At 34.1% G+C, this 23259-nt stretch overlaps 5 protein-coding genes and 1 long non-coding RNA gene across 7 annotated transcripts; 4 read left to right on the forward strand and 2 right to left on the reverse strand.

The window, feature by feature from the left end:
• Positions 1–86: 86 nt before the first annotated feature.
• LOC135794236 (uncharacterized) lies at positions 87–1802 on the forward strand. 2 transcript variants are annotated; one of them, XM_065305440.1, is made up of 3 exons: positions 87–426; positions 677–790; positions 846–1802. In XM_065305440.1, exons 1-3 carry the CDS (start codon positions 183–185, stop codon positions 1727–1729), a joined length of 1242 nt encoding a protein of 413 aa, XP_065161512.1. In that variant the 5' UTR covers positions 87–182; the 3' UTR covers positions 1730–1802. The 2 variants fall into 2 exon arrangements, with proteins under 2 accessions (XP_065161512.1, XP_065161513.1); XM_065305441.1 differs by having other exon boundaries at positions 867–1802.
• LOC135794235 (dynein regulatory complex protein 11) lies at positions 1727–4752 on the forward strand. Its single transcript, XM_065305439.1, has 3 exons — positions 1727–3784; positions 3844–4068; positions 4273–4752. Exons 1-3 carry the CDS (start codon positions 1744–1746, stop codon positions 4521–4523), a joined length of 2517 nt encoding a protein of 838 aa, XP_065161511.1. The 5' UTR covers positions 1727–1743; the 3' UTR covers positions 4524–4752.
• On the reverse strand, positions 4537–6665 carry LOC135794237 (pancreatic lipase-related protein 2-like). Its single transcript, XM_065305442.1, has 6 exons — positions 6358–6665; positions 5668–5773; positions 5462–5604; positions 4966–5403; positions 4736–4910; positions 4537–4669 (listed from the first exon to the last, which is right to left on the reverse strand). The coding sequence occupies exons 1-6, from the start codon at positions 6428–6430 to the stop codon at positions 4612–4614; spliced, it is 993 nt and encodes a 330-aa protein (XP_065161514.1). The 5' UTR covers positions 6431–6665; the 3' UTR covers positions 4537–4611.
• Positions 6666–9452: 2787 nt separating this feature from the next.
• LOC135793926 (uncharacterized) lies at positions 9453–11466 on the forward strand. The gene is made up of 7 exons (XR_010548747.1): positions 9453–9472; positions 9894–10108; positions 10219–10270; positions 10384–10435; positions 10549–10599; positions 10713–10764; positions 10878–11466. It is a non-coding gene; the product is annotated as an uncharacterized lncRNA (long non-coding RNA).
• A 454-nt stretch (positions 11467–11920) lies between these two features.
• On the forward strand, positions 11921–21713 carry LOC135794746 (dual oxidase maturation factor 1-like). Its single transcript, XM_065306130.1, has 5 exons — positions 11921–11957; positions 20448–20705; positions 20775–20970; positions 21034–21320; positions 21380–21713. The coding sequence occupies exons 1-5, from the start codon at positions 11921–11923 to the stop codon at positions 21607–21609; spliced, it is 1008 nt and encodes a 335-aa protein (XP_065162202.1). The 3' UTR covers positions 21610–21713.
• On the reverse strand, positions 21607–22825 carry LOC135794113 (uncharacterized protein C3orf38 homolog). Its single transcript, XM_065305267.1, is given in 3 exon segments — positions 21607–22159; positions 22162–22523; positions 22586–22825. Coding segments are annotated over 3 exon segments (948 nt in total). The 5' UTR covers positions 22716–22825; the 3' UTR covers positions 21607–21703.
• Positions 22826–23259: the final 434 nt, after the last annotated feature.

Here is a 23259-nt window from a genome sequence, read left to right on the forward strand (position 1 = left end):
GTTTGTTGTGCGTTGGCGTAGAAATATCGGGTGCATTTGTGGAAACAAAATGGCAGCAAGCCGTGCAAACAAACAAATATTAGCGATGTATCAACGTCTAACGCCATCCGGCGTGTCGCAGTTACACGTTCGCATACAATAACAATTACAACGCGAGATTCTGAGAGTTTTTACAAAAGAAAATGATGAAAAAACGTGCGGCGAACTTCACATCGGAAGAGAAGAACGAATTGTTGGACGCAGTGTTGAGATATCGCGACGTGCTTTTCGGACGTGTTGGATTACCGAGCCGGTTTTGGGCGGCGAAGAAAGCCGCGTGGTGTAGTATTGTCGACGCGGTTAACCAAGTGCGACCAACACCGGGGCGCAACGTGCATGAGTGTCGGAGGAAATTGAAAGATCTCAAGGCTGCAACACGCAAAAAATGTAAGTTTATGTTGAATAATTCACTTAAGTTGTGTTATTTAATGAAATCAGCCATCATAAAATTGCGCCCGCCATCTTGTTCATAATAAAATACACCGTTTATGGTTTTAATCGAAATACAAACACAAAACGCCATTCGAGAAACAAAAACATACAATGAAACATCATAGAGGTCGCTAGGTGTTATTTGGTAGTCAAGACAATGCATGTTTGTTTGTTTTGGGTTTATTTGTTTATTCTCATGCGTTAGTCATGGACGTGAACGGCGTGTGGAAAGACGACGTTGATTTGAAGGACGCGACACCCGAAGAGCTCAAAATATTGAAGCTTCTAGGCAACGACGAGAAACCAACCAACATGGATCGTAAGTATATTTATTTAATCTTAATAACAACAATAATTATTTTATTTATAAAAAGTCTCCATTGTAAAAATGGAAGACGTAGTCTCTGATATCCCAATGCAGACTAACAATGATAATAAAGACGAAATCAATATGAACCCGGAAATCCCTGAAGAAGCTGAAATTGTCCTTGAGACTATCCCAATGGTTTCCCCGGTATCCAAACCCATTTCATCAGTGACCCCAAATATTACCGTTGTACCGCAGACCACCCTGAAAGTGGAACCATTAAAACGCCCTGTAGGACAAGCGTTTCCCCTAACAGTTAATGAAAACACTAACATGACCCCAATTAATCCTGATCAAGGTCAACTTCAAGGTCAAGATCATATTCCCAACGATGAGGTCCTAAACCTAACCTCTTATGATAACAACCATCAATCTCCTACACATTCTCATAACCTCTCAGATGGACAGGTCCTAGGTTCCGGAAGTGGTCAACATCGTAGAGGCTCACGTTCTAATCATGACCATGTAAGACCCCTGGGGGAATTTGCTGCTCCTCTCCCCTTGAAACGTATTAAACTTTTTGTACGTAATGTTCCTACTTTGAATCAACCCTCGACCTCAGTGGGACCTACCGCCAGCGGAAATGTTTTGAATTTTGCGATTTGTCCTTGTAATAAACACGCACAGAGGAAGGTCCATGATGTGGCCATACAAACAGAACACAATGGTTATGGAAGGATTCTGATGGAGAAAATGATTGATACACAGAATATGACGGCGCAGGTTTTGAATAATTTGGATAGGGTTGTCCAGCTTGCTACCTCCCGAGGAATGTTTGAAGAGAATCATAATCATGAGTTTATTAAAAGAGAGATTAAAACTGAGATAAAGAGTAATGATGATGAGGAAGAACAGAGGAATGGTGATGATGAAGATAGAGAGAATATGTAACGTGTTGCTATGTTATGTTAATTACGAGTATTGATCAAACACTTTGTATAATCTATAAGAAATGCTTAGAAACTTGTTTTGTGTGTACTGTTAGTTTAGTTGCGTGTTATCTTCCGACAATGTCACATCAAACTTATGATTCTCTGTGGTCAACTGCTCAGGAGCTCCTTGCTTCAACCCTTCAAAGTGAACCCACTCAGGCGGATGCTCGGGAACAACGTACTCTTTTAGTTACTTTGTATTTGAGGTATATTATCATCTCCAATAGACTTTCGGAGGTGATTGATCAGATTGTCCAACCTCAAAAAAGACTCCTAATTAGGAAGATCTTGGAAGCTGTTCTTGGGAGGGTTTTGGAATTGAAGAATGATTTGGTGGAGGCTGATCTTAATGAATACACGCATTTCGGGGAGGTTTTGTCACAACTGGGGTTGACTCCGCTGCATACACAATTGGTGATTCCTCCGGTTTTTAAAGAAGAAAGAAGTGAAGAAATTAAATATCGTAGGGAGTTTATTCAGACTACCCTGGATAAAATTGGTGAATTGGGTGTTCCTGTGGTTAGGCAGAAGATGAGTAACCAGGAAGCTGTTTTGATTGTTCAGGCACATGAAAGAGCTCGTCAGGGAAGGTTAAGAGCACAGTTTATGAAGGAGATAAAAACTTTGAAGGAAAAAGAACGTGGGAAACCCGCGGTGCAAGGTGGGGAAGAGATTAGTCTGCCTGCAGCGATGAGGATACAGAAAGTATGGAGGGGGTATATGGCTAGGAGAGCTACGAGGAGAAGAAAGTTGCAGGAAATGTTGTTGATTGGTATGATTCCTCATCAGAAGAAGGAAAGTCTTGAAGTTACTAATAATAAAATTACGTTTGAGAAAAGAAAACTTCTTCAAATTAAAAATTCGGAAGACCTAGACAGATTAACAAAGGAAACCAAGGAGAATCTTTTAAATAACCAGAAAGGTATTATTCTAGAACAGCTAGGAGATCAGGTAAGGAGTTGGTTGTATGAGTACAAAGAGCAAACCGGGAAGATACCTGAATATACAGGATCGGAAAGATCAACGTCCAGGATGTTGATGAGTCGTCAAGGAACAGGCACTGATAGTGAATTGAGTAAATCTTCTTCCAAAGATTCTAAAAAGTCTAAATCTTCTGCTAAAGAAAAAGAAAACAAAGAAAATGAAGATGGAGAAGAAGAAACTGCTGTCAAAGCTACTGTATCTTTATTTTTACCAGCCCTGACCATTCACAAAGATGAATATGATGAGACCTGGAGGAATAAAGATGAGTCCTCTAATCCCCATCAAGATCCCTATGTTGATTTGATTGAAAAACAAGAAACTTTGGCTTTGGAGAATGAATTACGAAGAACTGTTGATGACATGATGAGGACCGAGTTACAACTGTTACAAGAAGCCCTTGATAGAGATAAAGGGCATAAAGGTAAAAAACCAAAGAAAGCAAGTAAAAAAATGCGAAGAAGTGGGAAAAAATCAAAGAAGAAGAAGGAGAAAGATTTAACACCTGATAGAACAACAGAATCTTTATTTGAAGAACTGGTTTCTAATGGTATTATTAAGCTATGTCCAGAGGTGTCTCTAAAAGATTACATAGGTGAAAACTCTTATAATTCTTCAGTTGCTCATAATATTCCCAAGGAACCAAAAATCTGCGTGGGGGATTTACGTCAAGTCATAGCTGAGAATTGTATCCTTCCATTATTGACCCAACAACTGCATGAGACAACCCCACTTGTAAAGTCGGTGTTGTTGACTGGCGCTGTAGGCAGCGGGAAGGATATGCTTGTTTATGCTGCGTGTCATGAGGCGGGTGCGACCCTCTTTGATTTGACGCCGAGTAATATCGCAGGGAAGTATCCGGGGAAGTCTGGGTTGATTATGTTGTTGCATTTGGTGACGAAAGTGGCGAGGTTGTTGCAACCTTCGGTGATTTATATGGATAATGCGGAGCGGCCATTTGTGAAGAAGGTGCCGAAGAGTGATAAGAGTGATCCGAAGAGGCTTAAGAAGGATTTACCCAAATTGGTTAAAAGTAAAAGTTAAAAGTTAAGGTTTATGAGGAAATAGGAAGTAAAATATGTTTTTGTTTAGATTTTTGTACGGAGGAGAGAATAATGTTGATTGGAGCAACAAATTGTCCATGGGAGGCTGATCAGAAATTATTGGCACAAGTTTACCAAAAGTTTTTGATTATTCCGAAACCTGATTATAGTTCAAGGTTTGCTCTATGGACACATTTACTAGGAGAGTACAATGCTATCTCCTGGCAGTTTGATTACAGCGGTGTGACTAAGATTTCAGATGGATATTCAATCGGTAAGTTTATAATATTAGTAGAATATTAGTATCAAGTGCACTAAGTGGCACTTTAACAACGTTTAGCAACGTGATGCTTACGTTTTTTCAACTTTTACTAGATTTCCGCGTTTAGTGTTAAAACCATGACAAAAGTGATTTTTTTAAATTGAAGCAAAAACAAATTTATTATTATGTATTATCCTATTTGATGTTTGTTTACAGGAGCTATTGTGGAAACAGTTAATGAAGTGATGACTGTAAAACGTAAATTACAACTGCGTGTAAAACAATTAAGTCCTTTAGAGTTGATTAACGGCTTAGCAAAACGTACGCCGATTTATAAAGAGGAAGAGGAGGCTTTGCTGGCATGGTGGACCAAAGCTCCCATGGCTAAACGAAGGCAGAAGGCTGTGGAGCAACTTTTAGAAATGGAAGATGAAACAAAAACTAAACAAGCAAAAGCTAAACGCTAATAACAACGAAAAATAGACTTAAGTTGAAGTTTTCTGTTATTTAAATCAAACAAAACGTTTATATTTTATATATTTTGAGTGTTTTTGGTTATGCTGATAGAGAAAATGGCGGCTTGAGGTTGGTTTTCACGTAGTACAAGCCATTACTGAAAAATAATCATGTATTCATTATATAATTGTATTAATTAAGTGTATTTGTAAATAAATATTACGTGTATGTTTCCTCGTGCCCCATGAAGACTTCAGATTCTTCAAAACATCGACTATAGATGGCCTCCTGAACATTTGCGCATTTTTGTGCCTTGAATGACCTTGGATTCAGGATACTCTCGATGAAGTACACATAAGCACGGCCATGATTACAATTTATACTTTCAGGCACTTTCCCTTTAATTTAAAATAAAAATAAACTCATATATCAATTGAGGTTATGTTTACGTACAAATATCTAACAACTCCGGGCATCCAGGTTGGAATCTCCCACCATTCGGATAGAAATCCACGTGTCCCAAAGGTTCAGCAAGGCTTAAAATGCGCATGTACGTGTGAATGACGTCGACAAGTTGAGCGTCGCCTGGATCAAGTTTGAGGTTAGGTGGCATAGCACCGTAACCTGGTCCAGCTGGATCCAAACCTGTGATGCGGCCTACTTTACCGCCTTGGATTGCATCTGCGCCTGTGCCAGCCACATGAGCGCCTAAACTATGCCCGATTACATGGATATCTGCATATTGTACGCCCGTGCGGATTAAGAAGTTTATGAATGCGGTTAGCGCGTCGCCGGCCATTTGCGCGCCGCGCATCGCTGAGAAGTATTCGAAATCACAGAGGGCGCTCCAGTCCATGCCGATTATATTGTAGTCACCAGTTGATAAATACACTATTAAGAAGTTAATTGTTAATTTTGATGCTTCAAAAAGTGTTTTGAGACAATTTACCGTCTTTCATTAAGTAAAACACTTCATCTCGGATAGAACTCAAGTAACCATGTATGATTATTTTAGTCGGATGGGTTATATTGAATCCAGAATTTTCAAAACCTTGATAATCGCCAACTTTGAGATTAAATCCATTGTTACCACTTTAATATTTAAAAAATTTGGTTAAATTCATATTTTATTGTTTTTAAATTTGTAATATTTACTTTGTGAATAAAATAAACTGCACGTTAGGTCCTTTGGGATCCATGAGCGCGGTGAAGTTCACACCTCTCGCGTCCGCCAGCTGAGTGTTGGCTTGATTCTGATTGTCTGCAAATGTAAACACGGCGTGCATTCATGGCTCATTAACTTTGAATGGGCGAAATTGTCGTGTTATTGACGCGAAATTGCAGTGAAAGTTATGCGACGAGTGAAATTAGATTACCGCATTCGATTATGAAAATTATTCGATTAAAATTCAGTCTAATATTTTGTTAGAGTTATATATTCATTAAGATTCCATTAATCAAAATGTCCAAAGTTATAATTATGAGTTATTATAAGTTGAAAACACAGTGCAACTCAAAAATTATAGTAATAAATTATCTTGCGGTTGTAAAAACGTAAAAAATAACAAAGTTTTATAAAATTTTCATAATTTTTGTATTTTTTGCATTTTTTTACTTGAATGTTAATAATATAATGTTTAAATTAAATTTGGGGTAATTTTGAAGTAATCTTTGAATGGTAGACTAATAAATGCATTTGTTTAAGTAAAAATGTAAAAGATATCGAAATTTTATCAAAATTTTGGTCATTTTTGCATTTTTTGGAGTTTTCATAATTTTTACGGCTAAACTTTAATAAACATTATATATAATTTAAATATGTTGTTAATTCAGGAGTATACTTACACACAGTAACAGCAATAACAGTCCCAGCTACTAATAATCCCACTGCAGCTGCTGTTGCACTCATGACGCACATAAAAATTTAACAAACTTTTAAAACTTCCACAATTTCCCCAAAAATAATTAAATTTGTACTCTTTTAGATTTCATAAACATTAAAATTTCAAAATATTAAATTTTAATTTAAAATAACTCGCATTTTTGCTTCTTATTGTTTTATATTATCAAAAATTGAAACAATTATGTTTGGTGTTGATGCACAATCTCTTGACGATGAACTGATATTCACGCTGTGCATCATCCGCAACTCATTCACTCGACACGGAAATAAAAAAATAAATCAGGAAGTTATTTGTGAGTAATGTTTAGATTCCCAATCTTTTACCGAATGGTACAATAATATGGAGAGTACACATAAAAATATGAAATAAATATCATAAATAAATACTTTATGTATAATATTTATTGAAACTCTTTGTATAGAGTTGAAACTTATCGTAAAATGTTTAATCTATAATTGATTTACATCATAATGATTGTTTTGGGTCATTTTGAGATCGACCGTTCAATATTTTGATAACGATAATGGCTAAGTATAATTATTTCCCTTGTTTAGGCAAAAACAATGAGTGGAATTTGTAAACAAATTATTTTGTCATTAAATATATAATTTACAAAGGGTAAATTTATGTAAAATTTTAGTATTACTTCTTTAAAAAGAAATATATTGCATTATATTTCTTGTAAGATTGAATTTTAGAATAGTATAAATATTTATAGTTAAAAAGTGCATTGTAGCGCCATCTTTAGGTTAGTGAAGGCACTATTCACTACATAGCATAATAAATAATGTTATCCTTTAATTCTTGTATAAATATACATGGTTTAATGAATAAATAGTAAGAAAAATAATGAAAAATGTAATATATCAGTTATTATATTTAAAAAAATGGTTTATTTTGTTTTGAACTGTTATTTCCACGTATCTGTATATTACAGATACAAAACTATTAATCTACGGCATATCCTCTATAAGATAAAGTATTAAAATTTTCCTATTTTTAACATTAAAAATTAATTTCTTTAGTTAAATTTCAAAAGAGCTCCGCGATCTGAAATAGAAAAGAAGAAAACTGAGCTGTTCTTTCAGTGGTTTTAAAAATATTATATAGAATTGTTTAAATTATGATTAGTGTATCTTCTTGTTTAGCGCGTAACTAAACCAAAGATATTTGTATTTCACAATGAGAACTGAATGTTTGTGTTGTCCCGTATGTACTGGATCTAGAAGGAATGATTTTGCGCCGTTTGCATGACCTTGTTGGCACAAGTATCATCTTACATGCGCCGCCTATCAATTGTTTACCTTCTTTAGTCGGTCGAGCGCTGTGGTGTGACATGCACGTGTTTTGTTCATCAGTCGATCTTCATAGCAACTCTTAATATTAATTCGTGGAACAAATATACGTTTGCTTTTCATGTTAAATTAAAATTGTGAGCACAACGGTAAGTGAAATAATTGCAACCAAAATGTAAATATTATGCCCAACTTTTTAAACAAGATCGCTAATTTGTGTGTTTACCATTTGTGTTTACCAAGTACCCTTTTGTTTGTACACCGTTGGAAAATATAACCAAAGTTTGATAATTACTGCTTGAAGTATAAAAACATTGTTGAGATTGCAACGAAGCTATAAAGAAGATCGGAGATGATTCAGTGATGCAGTGTGCGGCAGAAAACTATCTTACAACAATCAACTGTAAGTACTACCTGATTCATAAAACATCCTTACTAATATTATAAATGCGTATGTCCTGAAGTTTATCGCGCTTTCACGCAAAAACTACTTAACAGATCATCATGAAAAATTTTTACACATATTCTTAGTGGTCCCCGATAGGTTATATTCTACTTTTTATTTAATAAAAATAATTATTTTTTAAATAAAATAAAGGAATTGTTTAGTCACTAACACCTCTGCATCTGGTTATTTGACTACTTTAACGCCATCTAGCATTCCAGCAATGAAGCTCACACCTAGGTACTATAGTACCATCACACTGTATTACCGACAGCTACGTCAACATCAAATCCGTACACATATTCTTAGTGGTCCCCGATGGTCCCGGAATGGTTATAGGCTACTATTTTATTTAATAAAAACTTATTTTTAAATAAAATAAAGAAATTGTTTAGCCAATAATACCTCTGCATCTGGCTAATTGACTACTTTAACGCCATCTAGCATTCCATCTAAAATTTAAAACTTTATTGCATGCAGTAATTTTTCACATAGATAATCCTAGCCAAGCAGTGAAATATACATTCTTTCTATCAATCCGTTTCAACTATGTATAATGATTTCTAATATTTATTTGATGGATTCAACGCGAGCGAAGCCGCGGGTTAAAGCTAGTAATCTATCTATATATATATAAAATTTGCGTGTCACAGTGTTTGTTTCCATACTCCTCCGAAACGGCTTTACCGATTTTTACCAAATTTTATATGCGTATTCAGTAGGTCTGAGAATCGGCTAACATCTATTTTTCATACCCCTAAGTGATAAGGGTTGTTCACCCTTAACTTTTTTTTAAATTTTTGGACAAATTCTTTTGTTTTTATTTTTTTTATAATGTGGAATTAAAAAATACATACAACCCTAAATTTTTAGTTTTTTATTACCAACCCCTATTTCTTTATAGCCATTTTAGTAATTTAATCATTTTTCATCCCGCTCAAAGAAAATTTTTATATGCGTATTCAGTAGGTCTGAGAATCGGTAACTTCATATCTCTAAGCGATAAGGGTTGTTCAGCCTTAATTTTTTTAAATTTTGGTCGAAACTTTTGTTTTTATTTTTAATGTGGCATTAAAATATACATACAACCCTAAATTTTGGTTTCTTATCACCAACCCCTATTTTTTATAACAAAAGTTACAAAAAGTAACTTACTTATACTTTTGTCTACACTAAAATTTATCTAGAAACTAGAAATAATTTATATGGCAAAACAACGTTTGCCCGGTTAACTAGTGTCTTATCAATTTTATATTTTTTATATTTTTGGGTTACGAAAGACAAATTTTTGCAAAAGACCATTTTTGCCTCAGATTGTAAGTATTAAATTTCTTTATCATTCTCCTAAATAACATTTGAGATTGTCTTACAAATTCACCCTTAAAATTGCATTTTTATGCTTCGTAGGAGTAATTTTTACATGTTTTAGGGATTTTACGCCTGAGTTCGACATCGTAGGTGGACCATTTTTGCATCAGATTGTAAGTATTAAAATTCTTTATCATTTTACGAAATAATCTTAATGAATATCCCACAAATTGACCTTTAAAATTGCATTTTTATGCTTCGTAGGAGTAATTTTTACATGTTTTAGGGATTTTACGCCTGAGTTCGACATCGTAGGTGGACCATTTTTGCATCAGATTGTAAGTATTAAAATGCTTTATCAGTTTCCTAAATAACATTTATGAATACCTTACAAATTGACCCTTAAAATTGCATTTATATGCTTCCAAGGACTACGGTGCCCTGAACAGGAATCACTTCTACCGCTACCTTCGTACGGTGCCCTGAACATGAGTCACTTCTACCGCTACCTTCGTACGGTGCCTTGAACACGAGTCACATCTACCGCTACCTTCGTATGGTATCCTGATTACTTCTACTGTTACCCTCTATGGTGCTCTGGACCCGAGTCACTTCTACTGTCACCCTCCTACGAGTAACGTGAAGTAAAAGTTCAAAAATAGTCACAAAATTTACTAAGAGCAGAGATTTTACGTGTTTGTCCCAGATTTTTCACCAGATTATGCTTCGAAGGACTAATTTTTACTTGTTTTAGGGATTTTGCACTTAAGTCCGACTTCGTAGATGGACCATTTTTGCATCAGATTGTAAGTATTAAAATTCTTTATCATTTTCCTAAATAACTTTAATGAATATCCCACAAATTGACCCTTAAAATTGCATTTTTATGCTTCGAAGGACTAATTTTTACTTGTTTTAGGGATTTTGCACCTGAGTCCGACTTCGTAGATGGACCATTTTTGCATCAGATTGTAAGTATTAAAATTCTTTATCATTTCCCTAAATAACTTTAATGAATATCCCACAAATTGACCCTTAAAATTGCATTTTTATGCTTCGAAGGACTAATTTTTACTTGTTTTAGGGATTTTGCACCTGAGTCCGACTTCGTAGATGGACCATTTTTCATCAGATTGTAAGTATTAAAATTCTTTATCATTTCCCTAAATAACTTTAATGAATATCCCACAAATTGACCCTTAAAATTGCATTTTTATGCTTCGAAGGACTAATTTTTACTTGTTTTAGGGATTTTGCACCTGAGTCCGACTTCGTAGATGGACCATTTTTGCATCAGATTGTAAGTATTAAATTTCTTTATCATTTTCCTAAATAACTTTAATGAATATCCCACAAATTGACCCTTAAAATTGCATTTTTATGCTTCGAAGGACTAATTTTTACTTGTTTTAGGGATTTTGCACCTGAGTCCGACTTCGTAGATGGACCATTTTTGCATCAGATTGTAAGTATTAAATTTCTTTATCATTTTCCTAAATAACTTTAATGAATATCCCACAAATTGACCCTTAAAATTGCATTTTTATGCTTCGAAGGACTAATTTTTACTTGTTTTGGGGATTTTGCATTATGCATTATGTTAAAATTTACTTGGGTTGCAAAATTATTTTTGTGAGTAGTTCACTAGGCAGTCGCGAAACTTTTTGTTTGTTTACTATTGGCTTTGTTCACCTTGTCTCTCAACAGTGTCAACTGGTGTCAACTCTCTTCTCTACTTAGTCGGCCGTGCATTGTTGCGCGATGCGCACGTGTTTCTGGCATTCGGTGCTAGCTTTACATTCGGTCGATCGTTGACGGCGTGTGATAATTACGGGATAATGTGATAATTACTGCGCGTAAAACTCAGGATTAAGATTTGGGTGTGCGCGTGTCTTCCGACGGATATCTTCCGGTGATATTGTATTCCCATTGGATTTATTATTTCATGATTTGTTAAACAGATTTCGGCTGTGTAGTATCTTCAGTCATTGTTACTATATAAATAAAGAGAAATAAGGTAATACGTTAAAATCATAATTTAATTTCACTTAATACTTTTCAAATTTATTATATTTTGATTTTTATTGAAATAAAATAATAGTTGATATAATTCTATCAAGCATATTTATTTTTGTATTCTCTTTATCGTTTCCAGAAATAGTTATAATAGTTATGTTTGTATGATGGTTATACAGTGTTGTTGTTTTTAAAAAGGTGAGACAAACAACAACATTTATACCTGAAACGAATATGTCTTGATAAGTGAGCGTTGTGGCTCAGGTGGCATGTGCGTATGCTAGCGTGCTGGAGGTTCGTGGATCGAATCTCAGTTGTAGAAGGAAGTTTTATTAAATATTAAGAAATATACGAAATGTGGGTTGCATACCATACAAAAATCAATTCAAATATTAGAAATAACTGAAACACAACAGGAATAAGTAGAAAGAAGATAGAAGATGGTGGAGGAGCAAGAAGAGAGCAGCAGCAGGAGAAGTAAGAAGAGAAGAAAGAGAATAGGAGTACAAACAGGAAAGAGAGGAGGGGTGGCCGAGTTTTTAAACTTTTTTGGCACGTGTCGTTATAAGACAGTCTACGGTCGATCTCCCAGAGCGCCTCCGGCGCTCTGGTCGATCGCCCACTGCTTCGATGCCTCCATTGCTCCCGGCCCATCCTACAGCTACGATGTCTCTGCGCTTCATCCCCGGAATTATCAGGCATATCAACAATTTTATGGTGGGGATCACCCCAGAGAGAGGGAACTCCTTATAAGGACAATCCTTATAAGGTCTTATAAAAATATTTCTAAGTTTTAAGTCATCTCAAGAGAGGCGACACTTAAAAATATTCTTACAAGTTCTGACCTGTAGCTGAAATGAAAGAAGGAGCACACAAATTACACAGGATACCTTAACAATTTTTATAGTGGGGATCATCCCCTGAGAGAGGGAACTGTTCCTGTAATCATAGAAGGGGTACACACAAATAAAAGAAGTCAATATATCTTACTATTTCTTTATTAACAATAGAATACAAGTTTAGACTTTACAAGTCAACAGAATACATGTCGCACTATTGAAACAGAACTTACGACCTGCTAAGCTGCGCACATAGCAAGTAGCACTTCGTACAGTTCGACCGGAATAAGTGTGTTACAAATGAAAAATTCAATGTGAGAACAGAAAAACATTTTAGCACTACAAATATCATTCGTTTTTCACTCCAGGTTGGGGAAACTAATATACAGGGTGTTACAAAAAGAAAATCTACAATGTAAAAAGAAAATGGCTTCCAAGCAATAAATATTGGCAACTTTTTTGCTGAGCAAGAAAATTTTATATACAGGGTGTTGTCAACAGGAAATTTTCTATTTATAAAGAAAATTACCCGAAAACAATAAAGATTGCTAATTTTATGCCGAACATAAAGAAAAATTTATATACAGGGTGATGCAAAAAAGAAAACAAAAATTCAAGTTTTGTTACCTGTTTCCATCAGATATCCAGGAGAAGTGATAGGTGCAGTGCCGGTTTTAGCACTACCAGCGCTCTGGGCGAGATTTCTACGGCGCCCCCTAACTGCAATTCAAACCCATACGAAAAAACCGGCCAAGTGCGAGTCGGCGCCCCAGAAAGTCCGGCGCCCTTGGGCGGTCGCCCAACACACAACTACCAATATACTTCGCGTTAAAAAATTTTCTAGCAATAAATTTCAATACGAGGTGATACAAAATTAAATTCCGCATCTAATAAAATTATTCCGAACTTAGAAGAAGAGCGCGTTCGCGTGTTATAATAGAAAAACTACAATTTCTAGCGCAACGAGTACAAGTGCGTATACACACAACTATCAATATAACTCGCGTTAAAAAATTTTCTAGCAATAAATTTTAATACAGGGAGATACAAAATTAAATTCCGCATCTAATAAAATTATTCCGAACTTAGAATAAGACCGCGTTCGCGTGTTATAATAGAAAAACTACAATTTCTAGCGCAACGAGTACAAGTGCGTATACACACAACTATCAATATAACTCGCGTTAAAAAATTTTCTAGCAATAAATTTCAATACGAGGTGATACAAAATTAAATTCCGCATCTAATAAAATTATTCCGAACTTAGAATAAGACCGCGTTCGCGTGTTATAATAGAAAAACTACAATTTCTAGCGCAACGAGTACAAGTGCGTATACACACAACTATCAATATAACTCGCGTTAAAAAATTTTCTAGCAATAAATTTTAATACAGGGAGATACAAAATTAAATTCCGCATCTAATAAAATTATTCCGAACTTAGAATAAGACCGCGTTCGCGTGTTATAATAGAAAAACTACAATTCCTAGCGCAACGAGTACAAGTGCGTATACACACAACTATCAATATAACTCGCGTTAAAAAATTTTCTAGCAATAAATTTCTATACGAGGTGATACAAAATTAAATTCCGCATCTAATAAAATTATTCCGAACTTAGAATAAGACCGCGTTCGCGTGTTATTACAGAAAAACTACAATTCCTAGCGCAACGAGTACAAGTGCGTATACACACAACTATCAATATAACTCGCGTTAAAAAATTTTCTAGCAATAAATTTCAATACGAGGTGATACAAAATTAAATTCCGCATCTAATAAAATTATTCCGAACTTAGAATAAGACCGCGTTCGCGTGTTATAATAGAAAAACTACAATTCCTAGCGCAACGAGTACAAGTGCGTATACACACAACTATCAATATAACTCGCGTTAAAAAATTTTCTAGCAATAAATTTTAATACAGGGAGATACAAAATTAAATTCCGCATCTAATAAAATTATTCCGAACTTAGAATAAGACCGCGTTCGCGTGTTATAATAGAAAAACTACAATTCCTAGCGCAACGAGTACAAGTGCGTATACACACAACTATCAATATAACTCGCGTTAAAAAATTTTCTAGCAATAAATTTTAATACAGGGAGATACAAAATTAAATTCCGCATCTAATAAAATTATTCCGAACTTAGAATAAGACCGCGTTCGCGTGTTATAATAGAAAAACTACAATTTCTAGCGCAACGAGTACAAGTGCGTATACACACAACTATCAATATAACTCGCGTTAAAAATTTTCTAGCAATAAATTTTAATACAGGGAGATACAAAATTAAATTCCGCATCTAATAAAATTATTCCGAACTTAGAATAAGACCGCGTTCGCGTGTTATAATAGAAAAACTACAATTCCTAGCGCAACGAGTACAAGTGCGTATACACACAACTATCAATATAACTCGCGTAAAAAATTTTCTAGCAATAAATTTCGATACAGGGAGATACAGAATTAAATTCCGCATCTAATAAAATTATTCCGAACTTAGAATAAGACCGCGTTCGCGTGTTATAATAGAAAAACTACAATTCCTAGCGCAACGAGTACAAGTGCGTATACACACAACTATCAATATAACTCGCGTTAAAAAATTTTCTAGCAATAAATTTCAATACGAGGTGATACAAAATTAAATTCCGCATCTAATAAAATTATTCCGAACTTAGAATAAGACCGCGTTCGCGTGTTATAATAGAAAAACTACAATTTCTAGCGCAACGAGTACAAGTGCGTATACACACAACTATCAATATAACTCGCGTTAAAAATTTTCTAGCAATAAATTTTAATACAGGGAGAAACAGAATTAAATTCCGCATCTAATAAAATTATTCCGAACTTAGAATAAGACCGCGTTCGCGTGTTATAATAGAAAACTACAATTCCTAGCGCAACGAGTACAAGTGCGTATACACACAACTATCAATATAACTCGCGTTAAAAAATTTTCTAGCAATAAATTTTAATACAGGGAGATACAGAATTAAATTCCGCATCTAATAAAATTATTCCGAACTTAGAATAAGACCGCGTTCGCGTGTTATAATAGAAAAACTACAATTCCTAGCGCAACGAGTACAAGTGCGTATACACACAACTATCAATATAACTCGCGTTAAAAAATTTTCTAGCAATAAATTTCAATACAGGGAGAAACAGAATTAAATTCCGCATCTAATAAAATTATTCCGAACTTATTATAAGACCTCGTTCGCGTGTTATAATAGAAAAACCACCAATTCCTAGCGCAACGAGTACAAGTGCGTATACACACAACTATCAATATAACTCGCGTTAAAAAATTTTCTAGCAATAAATTTTAATACAGGGAGATACAAAATTAAATTCCGCATCTAATAAAATTATTCCGAACTTAGAATAAGACCGCGTTCGCGTGTTATAATAGAAAAACCACCAATTCCTAGCGCAACGAGTACAAGTGCGTATACACACAACTATCAATATAACTCGCGTTAAAAAATTTTCTAGCAATAAATTTTAATACAGGGAGATACAGAATTAAATTCCGCATCTAATAAAATTATTCCGAACTTAGAATAAGACCGCGTTCGCGTGTTATAATAGAAAAACTACAATTCCTAGCGCAACGAGTACAAGTGCGTATACACACAACTATCAATATAACTCGCGTTAAAAAATTTTCTAGCAATAAATTTCAATACAGGGAGAAACAGAATTAAATTCCGCATCTAATAAAATTATTCCGAACTTAGAATAAGACCGCGTTCGCGTGTTATAACAGAAAAACTACAATTCCTAGCGCAACGAGTACAAGTGCGTATATACACAACTATCAATATAACTCGCGTTAAAAAATTTTCTAGCAATAAATTTTAATACAGGGAGATACAAAATTAAATTCCGCATCGAATAAAATTATTTCGAACTAAGAGTAAGACCGCGTTTGCGTGTTATAATAAAAACCTACAATTCCTAGCGCAACGAGTACAAGTGCGTATACACACAACTATCAATATAACTCGCGTTAAAAAATTTTCTAGCAATAAATTTTAATACAGGGAGATACAAAATTAAATTCCGCATCTAATAAAATTATTCCGAACTTAGAGTAAGACCGCGTTCGCGTGTTATAATAGAAAACTACAATTCCTAGCGCAACGAGTACAAATGCGTATACACACAACTATTAATATAACTCGCGTTACAAAATTTTCTAGCAATAAATTTTAATATAGGGAGATACAAAATTAAATTCCGCATCTAATAAAATTATTCCGAACTTATAGTAAGACCGCGTTCGCGTGTTATAATAAGAAAACTACAATTCCTAGCGCAACGAGTACAAGTGCGTATACACACAACTATCAATATAACTCGCGTTACAAAATTTTCTAGCAATAAATTTTAATATAAGGAAATACAAAATTAAATTCCGCATCTAATAAAATTATTCCCGACTTAGAATTAGACCGCGTTCGCGTGTTATAACAAAAAACTACAATTCCTAGCGCAACGAGTACAAGTGCGTATACACACAACTATCAATAAAACTCGCGTTACAGAACTTTCTCGCAATAAATTTCGATACAGGGAGATACAGAATTAAATTCCGCATCTAGAAGAATTATTCCGAACCTATAACAAGACCGCGTTCGCGTGTTATAATAAGAAAACTACAATTCCTAGCGCAACGAGTACAAATGCGTATACACACAACTATTAATATAACTCGCGTTACGAAATTTTCTAGCAATAAATTTTAATATAGGGAGATACAGAATTAAATTCCGCATCTACTGAAATTATTCCGAACTTATTATAAGACCGCGTTCGCGTGTTATAATGGAAAAACTACAATTCCTAGCGCAACGAGTACAAGTGCGTATACACACAACTATCAATATAACTCGCGTTAAAAATTTTCTAGCAATAAATTTTAATACAGGGAGATACAAAATTAAATTCCACATCTAATAAAATTATTCCGAACTTAGAATAAGACCGCGTTCGCGTGTTATAATAGAAAAACTACAATTCCTAGCGCAACGAGTACAAGTGCGTATACACACAACTATCAATATAACTCGCGTTAAAAAATTTTCTAGCAATAAATTTTAATACAGGGAGATACAAAATTAAATTCCACATCTAATAAAATTATTCCGAACTTAGAATAAGACCGCGTTCGCGTGTTATAATAGAAAAACTACAATTCCTAGCGCAACGAGTACAAGTGCGTATACACACAACTATCAATATAACTCGCGTTAAAAATTTTTCTAGCAATAAATTTTAAAACAGGGAGATACAAAATTAAATTCCACATCTAATAAAATTATTCCGAACTTAGAATAAGACCGCGTTCGCGTGTTATAATAGAAAAACTACAATTCCTAGCGCAACGAGTACAAGTGCGTATACACACAACTATCAATATAACTCGCGTTAAAAAATTTTCTAGCAATAAATTTTAATACAGGGAGATACAAAATTAAATTCCACATCTAATAAAATTATTCCGAACTTAGAATAAGACCGCGTTCGCGTGTTATAATAGAAAAACTACAATTCCTAGCGCAACGAGTACAAGTGCGTATACACACAACTATCAATATAACTCGCGTTAAAAATTTTTCTAGCAATAAATTTTAAAACAGGGAGATACAAAATTAAATTCCACATCTAATAAAATTATTCCGAACTTAGAATAAGACCGCGTTCGCGTGTTATAATAGAAAAACTACAATTCCTAGCGCAACGAGTACAATTGCGTATACACACAACTATCAATATAACTCGCGTAAAAAAATTTTCTAGCAATAAATTTCGATACAGGGAGATACAGAATTAAATTCCGCATCTAAGAAAATTATTTCGAACTTAAAGTAAGACCGCGTTCGCGTATTATAACAAAAATAATCAGGATACCGTACGAAGGTAGCGGTAGAAGTGACTCCTGTTCAGGGCACCGTAGTCCTTCGAAGCATAAAAATGCAATTTTAAGAGTCAATTTGTAAAATATTCATAAAAGTTATTTAGGAAAATGATAAAGAAATTTAATACTTACAATCTGATGTAAAAATGGTCCTTTTACGATGTCGGAGTCAGGTGCAAGTCTAATCAAAGAAAGAACTGAAACAGAAAAAACACGTGAATTAGAACTCGCACTATGTTGCATAATTAAATATAAAGTCCGTTCCGTCAGATAATAAACTTGCATTGCAAGTGGTATTTTGACCCACAATGTTCAGATCATTACGAGCTAGTAAACTTGTTTAAATCCCCGTAAATTCCTGCCGAGGACAAAATTTAATTATACGCACTCGAAGTTCACAATGGCATATAAATTTTGAATTCCAATTATCAGCATTGAAAAAATCTAATTGCCGACGGTACACCAATGCACAAATGAAGACACAAGTTTTAAAATCATTTCACGCACAAATCAATGTTTGAAAAACACTAAACACGTCAATTGCCATTAAGTGCCGATATTTATCGATATGATGTATTGCCGTTCATTTAATTGAAATGAACGGAAGAAAGATGGTGACAAGCCGCGTGCAGGTAAGAACACACTGAAACGTTCGCACGTTCGTAGTGCAAGTGCAGCGTAGTGGAGCTGATGACCAATTTCCATAGCATATTTAATTGTGACACTACACTTTGTAAAATTGAAATAAATAATTATATAAGTAATTTCGTTACGTTAATATAAATTAAAGTAAAATTTTATGTATTAAAATATAATACATAATATTATTTTTATGTACAACTTCTAAGGCTCACTTAACACAAACATTTGTGTAAAGGTTACTTCACGCATTATATGTGTATAGGACAGTTAAATATTACTTACTTCTATTTCAGTGCAACAGTGATACATTTTTATCACTACACATCATAAACTTGCAATTGATAATATAAGTTATTACATTAACTTAATATAAACAAAAGTTAAATTTTATATATTTGTTTAATGTAATATATTTTATATAGAATTGTGTCAACTTATCAAAGCGTAGTTAACGCACACGTTGTTTGTAAAAAGTACTTTACACTTGATACAACATCTTAGTAAACTTGAATTTATTTCCATTTCAGTGTTAGAGTGTATAATTGCAACACACCTCCTTGTAAACTACAACTAAATAATGATGTAAGAAATTTCGCTAACTTAATAAATATTAAAATAAAATTTTATGTATTATATTTTTTTGTACTCTTGCGTTATCTAAATATTGCAAGACCATTACAGTGGTATAAATGGTTCCCAAGATAATGCTCAATTTCCACAGGATGTCTCCAAAAATGTTAAAAATGACCGAACTTTAAGGGCGGTTTTCAGACTGTTCCCGTCTGATTTTCTGGGCCAAAATGGGTGCATCGCTTAGATAAATTCTTCCGGTATGAGAATATTGCAAAAAAAATTGGAGTCACTAAGATGGTTCCCGAGATAATGACCAATTTCCACAGGATGTTTTCAAAAATGTTAAAAATGACCAAACTTTAAGGGCGGTTTTCACACTGTTCCCGTGTGATTTTCAGAGCCAAAATGGGCCCATTGCTTAGATAACCCCTTCGGGTATCTAAATATTGCAAAAAAATTACAGTTACATAAATGGTTCCCGAGATAATGACCAATTTCCACAGGATGTTTTCAAAAATGTTAAAAATGACCAAACTTTAAGGGCGGTTTTCACACTGTTCCCGTGTGATTTTCAGAGCCAAAATGGGCCCATTGCTTAGATAACCTCTTCGGGTATCTAAATATTGCAAAAAATTACAGGCACATAAATGGTTCCCGAGATAATGCCCAATTTCCACAGGATGTTTTCAAAATGTTCAAAAATGACCGAACTTTAGGGGCGGTTTTCAGACTGTTCCCGTCTGATTTTCTGGGTCAAAATATGCCCATCGCTTAGAGAAACTCTTCCTCTATATAAATATTGCAATAACATTACCGTGGCATGAATGGTTCCCGAGATAGTGACCAATTTCCACAGGATGTTTACAAAAATGCTAAAATGATCGGACTTTAGGGGCGATTTTCAGACTGTTCCCGTGTGATTTTTAGGGCCAAAATGGGCCCATCGCGTAGATAAAATGAAAATGAAATCAAGAAAAACGTAAATTTTTAGTTGGTAACTTTGGTCAAGAATGGGAAGTAGCCCATATACACTCAAAAACAGCTTATAAAGCAGGTACAAACGCTGAAATCGACGCAGATATCGGTGTTAAAATTGGTTTAAGATCAGTTAACATCACTTTAAAAAGCGACGTGGATTCGACGTGGGGCGCATTAAAAGGAGAAGTTATCAATTACAACGAACGTTTTGAGTGGACATGGGAGCAAGGACGTTTTGGTTTTGGCCCATATGGTAATCAATAAACAATTACTATAAAAATTAAAACAAAAAAACTAATACAAACCTAATGTTTATGTATAGCTGGACACTTTCAGCAGGAGTTTCGAGCTGCACAATATCGAGGTGTACCTACACCAATACTCTGGATAGCTGATTACTTTGTTATCGACGGTGAAGGACAACGATTTGGGCGATTCTATCGCACAGCAGGATGGTACGCACATATTTCCATGTGGAGTGCATTCCCTTGCTGGATTATAGCTAATATATTATCCAGGTGAAACATTAACACACATAATTCATCTAAAACTAAATAATTCCTTAATTTCTTTGTTCGTAGAACTGTTTTGAGGTATTGTGGATACTCACTTGGTCTATGTGGCTTCTTTCAACTGATGGCAAATCTCCTCTGGGTATTAATCAAGAACCCAAATCCTTTGGTAATACCATTTGAAGATGATACACTTGTAACAAAATACGGTGGTAGTTTCTGGCTGACATTCGTGTCTGGAATCATCTGTATCACACTGTGTATTGTTATTGTCATCGCTGATAATCAATGGACTTATCAATTGCACAACTTCTTCGGTTTGTCAGCTTTGAACAGCACAGATGAGAAATATTTAAGTAAGTACTAAAAATTTACAATATTTTAATGTTAATTAATGTTTTTTTGTAATATTTAGCTTATGATGAAGTACAGAAGTATGATGATCACAAAAAACAAAAGACAAATGGTCCTGAAGATCTCGAAATGTTGGTTAGAATGCGTCCCAATATTGCAGATCGTCACAATAAAAGAGAATCGGTTGTTGTTCGAGTTCGCAGGAATACAAATTCAGTTCTAAGACCGCCTGTTCCTCCAAAACGCAAACCTGCACGTGCTGCACCTCCCCGCCAGTATAAAAACAGATAAAATCGAAAATTTATTCAAATAAACATAACAATTGTCACAAACCAGTTTATCACTTCAACTTAATAGATGCTTTCACAATAAATATTACGTTAACTTATTCTGAATGCAAATTATGTTCTAATTTTGGCATTGATGTAACTCCACTTTTACTTTTTAACACAAGTGTTGTGTTTTTTATCTTCCAGTTGTTTTCACTGGTGGGATCTCTCGCCAAAGCAAATATTTGTTCAAAAACACCCGAAATTATATTATTTATGTGTAAAGTACCACAGGACATAATCATTACTAATCCGTGCGGATCTGTTTTACCTTTTGTTCCGTCTGTGTGTAAATTTGGATTGAAAAATAAACCGTGTTCGCTTTTTATTTTAAATAAAAGATTACCAATGCATTTCCCATCGTTTTTGACCTCTTCTTCTTGTGATATTGCATCACTGACTAATTTTAATTGAAGAGACGCGTCTGGAAAGAAGTGTTCACTGCCTATGACTTCGTTTTTGTTCATTAATTCGTAAAACCATTCACAAAATTTCAATGACATTACTTCTAAACTGTTAGGGCTAATTGTGTTCTGTGTTTGATTAATGTATACATTTGTAATATGTATATTTGTTGTTGTTGATGAAGAAACTTCTGATTTCTGTAAATTTTCAACATTATTGTGTAAATGTGGATTTGAAGATGTTTTTTATATAAATCTAAGTTTTGTTCAGTTCTATTGGGATTATTTGGATTTATCTGGTTTTTATCCCATGCTTGGACGATAATCTCAATAAGTTCATCCTTGGTAACTGGAAGTTCAACTTTGATACCTGAATCGTGAAGATATTCAAAGAGAATGTTTCTTGTGAGGACTTTTCTTCTTAAAAAACTTGCCACATCTGTTGAATACTTTAGAATTGCATCTATTGCAGCTATAATTTATGGAGGATAGTATTTTGTTACCTATTAATATATATTTGATTAATTATCTTACCATCTCTGGAGTTTATTTTGTTTTTAAGTAGCCCTTGAGTTATAGTTGCACATAGTGACAAAACTTCACTGTCACTAAAATTTACAAGAAGTTGTTTAATTCCATTTATAGCACCTGGATTGTCAATCATTTTATTGCATAATTTAGCGCTTAGTATTAATTGTAACAATAGGATTTATGTTTTTAATAAAACTGAACTTTATCAAACTTTAAAGTTGTATTTATAGGTTGTGTCGAGTACTGGAGGGAGCTTTTTAAGTTGGCAACGTTTATACTTGGTGTATTAATATAAAAATTAAGAGAATTAAACTTTAAATTACCATAAATTAAGCAACAAAATGACAAAATTTATTTATTTTTATATATAGTATTTTATATTTGTTAAATAAATTGTATATATATGTTATTTTGGTAATTATGCTCTAAAACGTTTGGAAATAATCTTTACTCAACCCAGTATAAATCTGTATAAAGTGACAAATCTGTCAAAACAATCAATCTGACAGCGTGTTTTTTTGCTTCAATATTCGTTACACATTATTCTCGCGAATAATCGTGTTACTGATAACGCTACTAATTTTATTATACGGAGCTTTTAAGTTGGCAACGTTTATACTTGGTGTAATAATATAAAACTTAAGAGAATTAAACTTCAATTTATTATAAATTAAGCA

This window comes from Atheta coriaria, unplaced genomic scaffold (assembly GCF_025399875.1).
Source record: "Atheta coriaria isolate IRGN ID8LTWV9N9 unplaced genomic scaffold, Caltech_Dcor_3.1 hic_scaffold_6_pilon, whole genome shotgun sequence".
NCBI lineage: Eukaryota > Metazoa > Arthropoda > Insecta > Coleoptera > Staphylinidae > Dalotia > Dalotia coriaria.

Excerpts from the sequence above, each read along its gene's own strand:
- LOC135794236 (XM_065305440.1), top strand. The coding sequence starts at position 183 with ATGATGAAAAAACGTGCGGCGAACTTCACATCGGAAGAGAAGAACGAA. Across the intron at positions 427-676 it reads GGCTGCAACACGCAAAAAAT|TCATGGACGTGAACGGCGTG; the intron begins GTAAGTTTATGT and ends CTCATGCGTTAG. Across the intron at positions 791-845 it reads GAAACCAACCAACATGGATC|TCTCCATTGTAAAAATGGAA; the intron begins GTAAGTATATTT and ends ATTTATAAAAAG.
- LOC135794235 (XM_065305439.1), top strand. The coding sequence starts at position 1,744 with ATGTTAATTACGAGTATTGATCAAACACTTTGTATAATCTATAAGAAA. Across the intron at positions 3,785-3,843 it reads TTTACCCAAATTGGTTAAAA|ATTTTTGTACGGAGGAGAGA; the intron begins GTAAAAGTTAAA and ends GTTTTTGTTTAG. Across the intron at positions 4,069-4,272 it reads TTCAGATGGATATTCAATCG|GAGCTATTGTGGAAACAGTT; the intron begins GTAAGTTTATAA and ends GTTTGTTTACAG.
- LOC135794237 (XM_065305442.1), bottom strand. The coding sequence starts at position 6,430 with ATGTGCGTCATGAGTGCAACAGCAGCTGCAGTGGGATTATTAGTAGCT. Across the intron at positions 5,774-6,357 it reads TGTTATTGCTGTTACTGTGT|ACAATCAGAATCAAGCCAAC; the intron begins GTAAGTATACTC and ends TTACATTTGCAG. Across the intron at positions 4,670-4,735 it reads GGGCACGAGGAAACATACAC|TAATGGCTTGTACTACGTGA; the intron begins GTAATATTTATT and ends ATTATTTTTCAG.
- LOC135794746 (XM_065306130.1), top strand. The coding sequence starts at position 11,921 with ATGGTGGAGGAGCAAGAAGAGAGCAGCAGCAGGAGAA. Across the intron at positions 11,958-20,447 it reads AGAGAGCAGCAGCAGGAGAA|AAAAACGTAAATTTTTAGTT; the intron begins GTAAGAAGAGAA and ends AATGAAATCAAG. Across the intron at positions 21,321-21,379 it reads CACAGATGAGAAATATTTAA|CTTATGATGAAGTACAGAAG; the intron begins GTAAGTACTAAA and ends TGTAATATTTAG.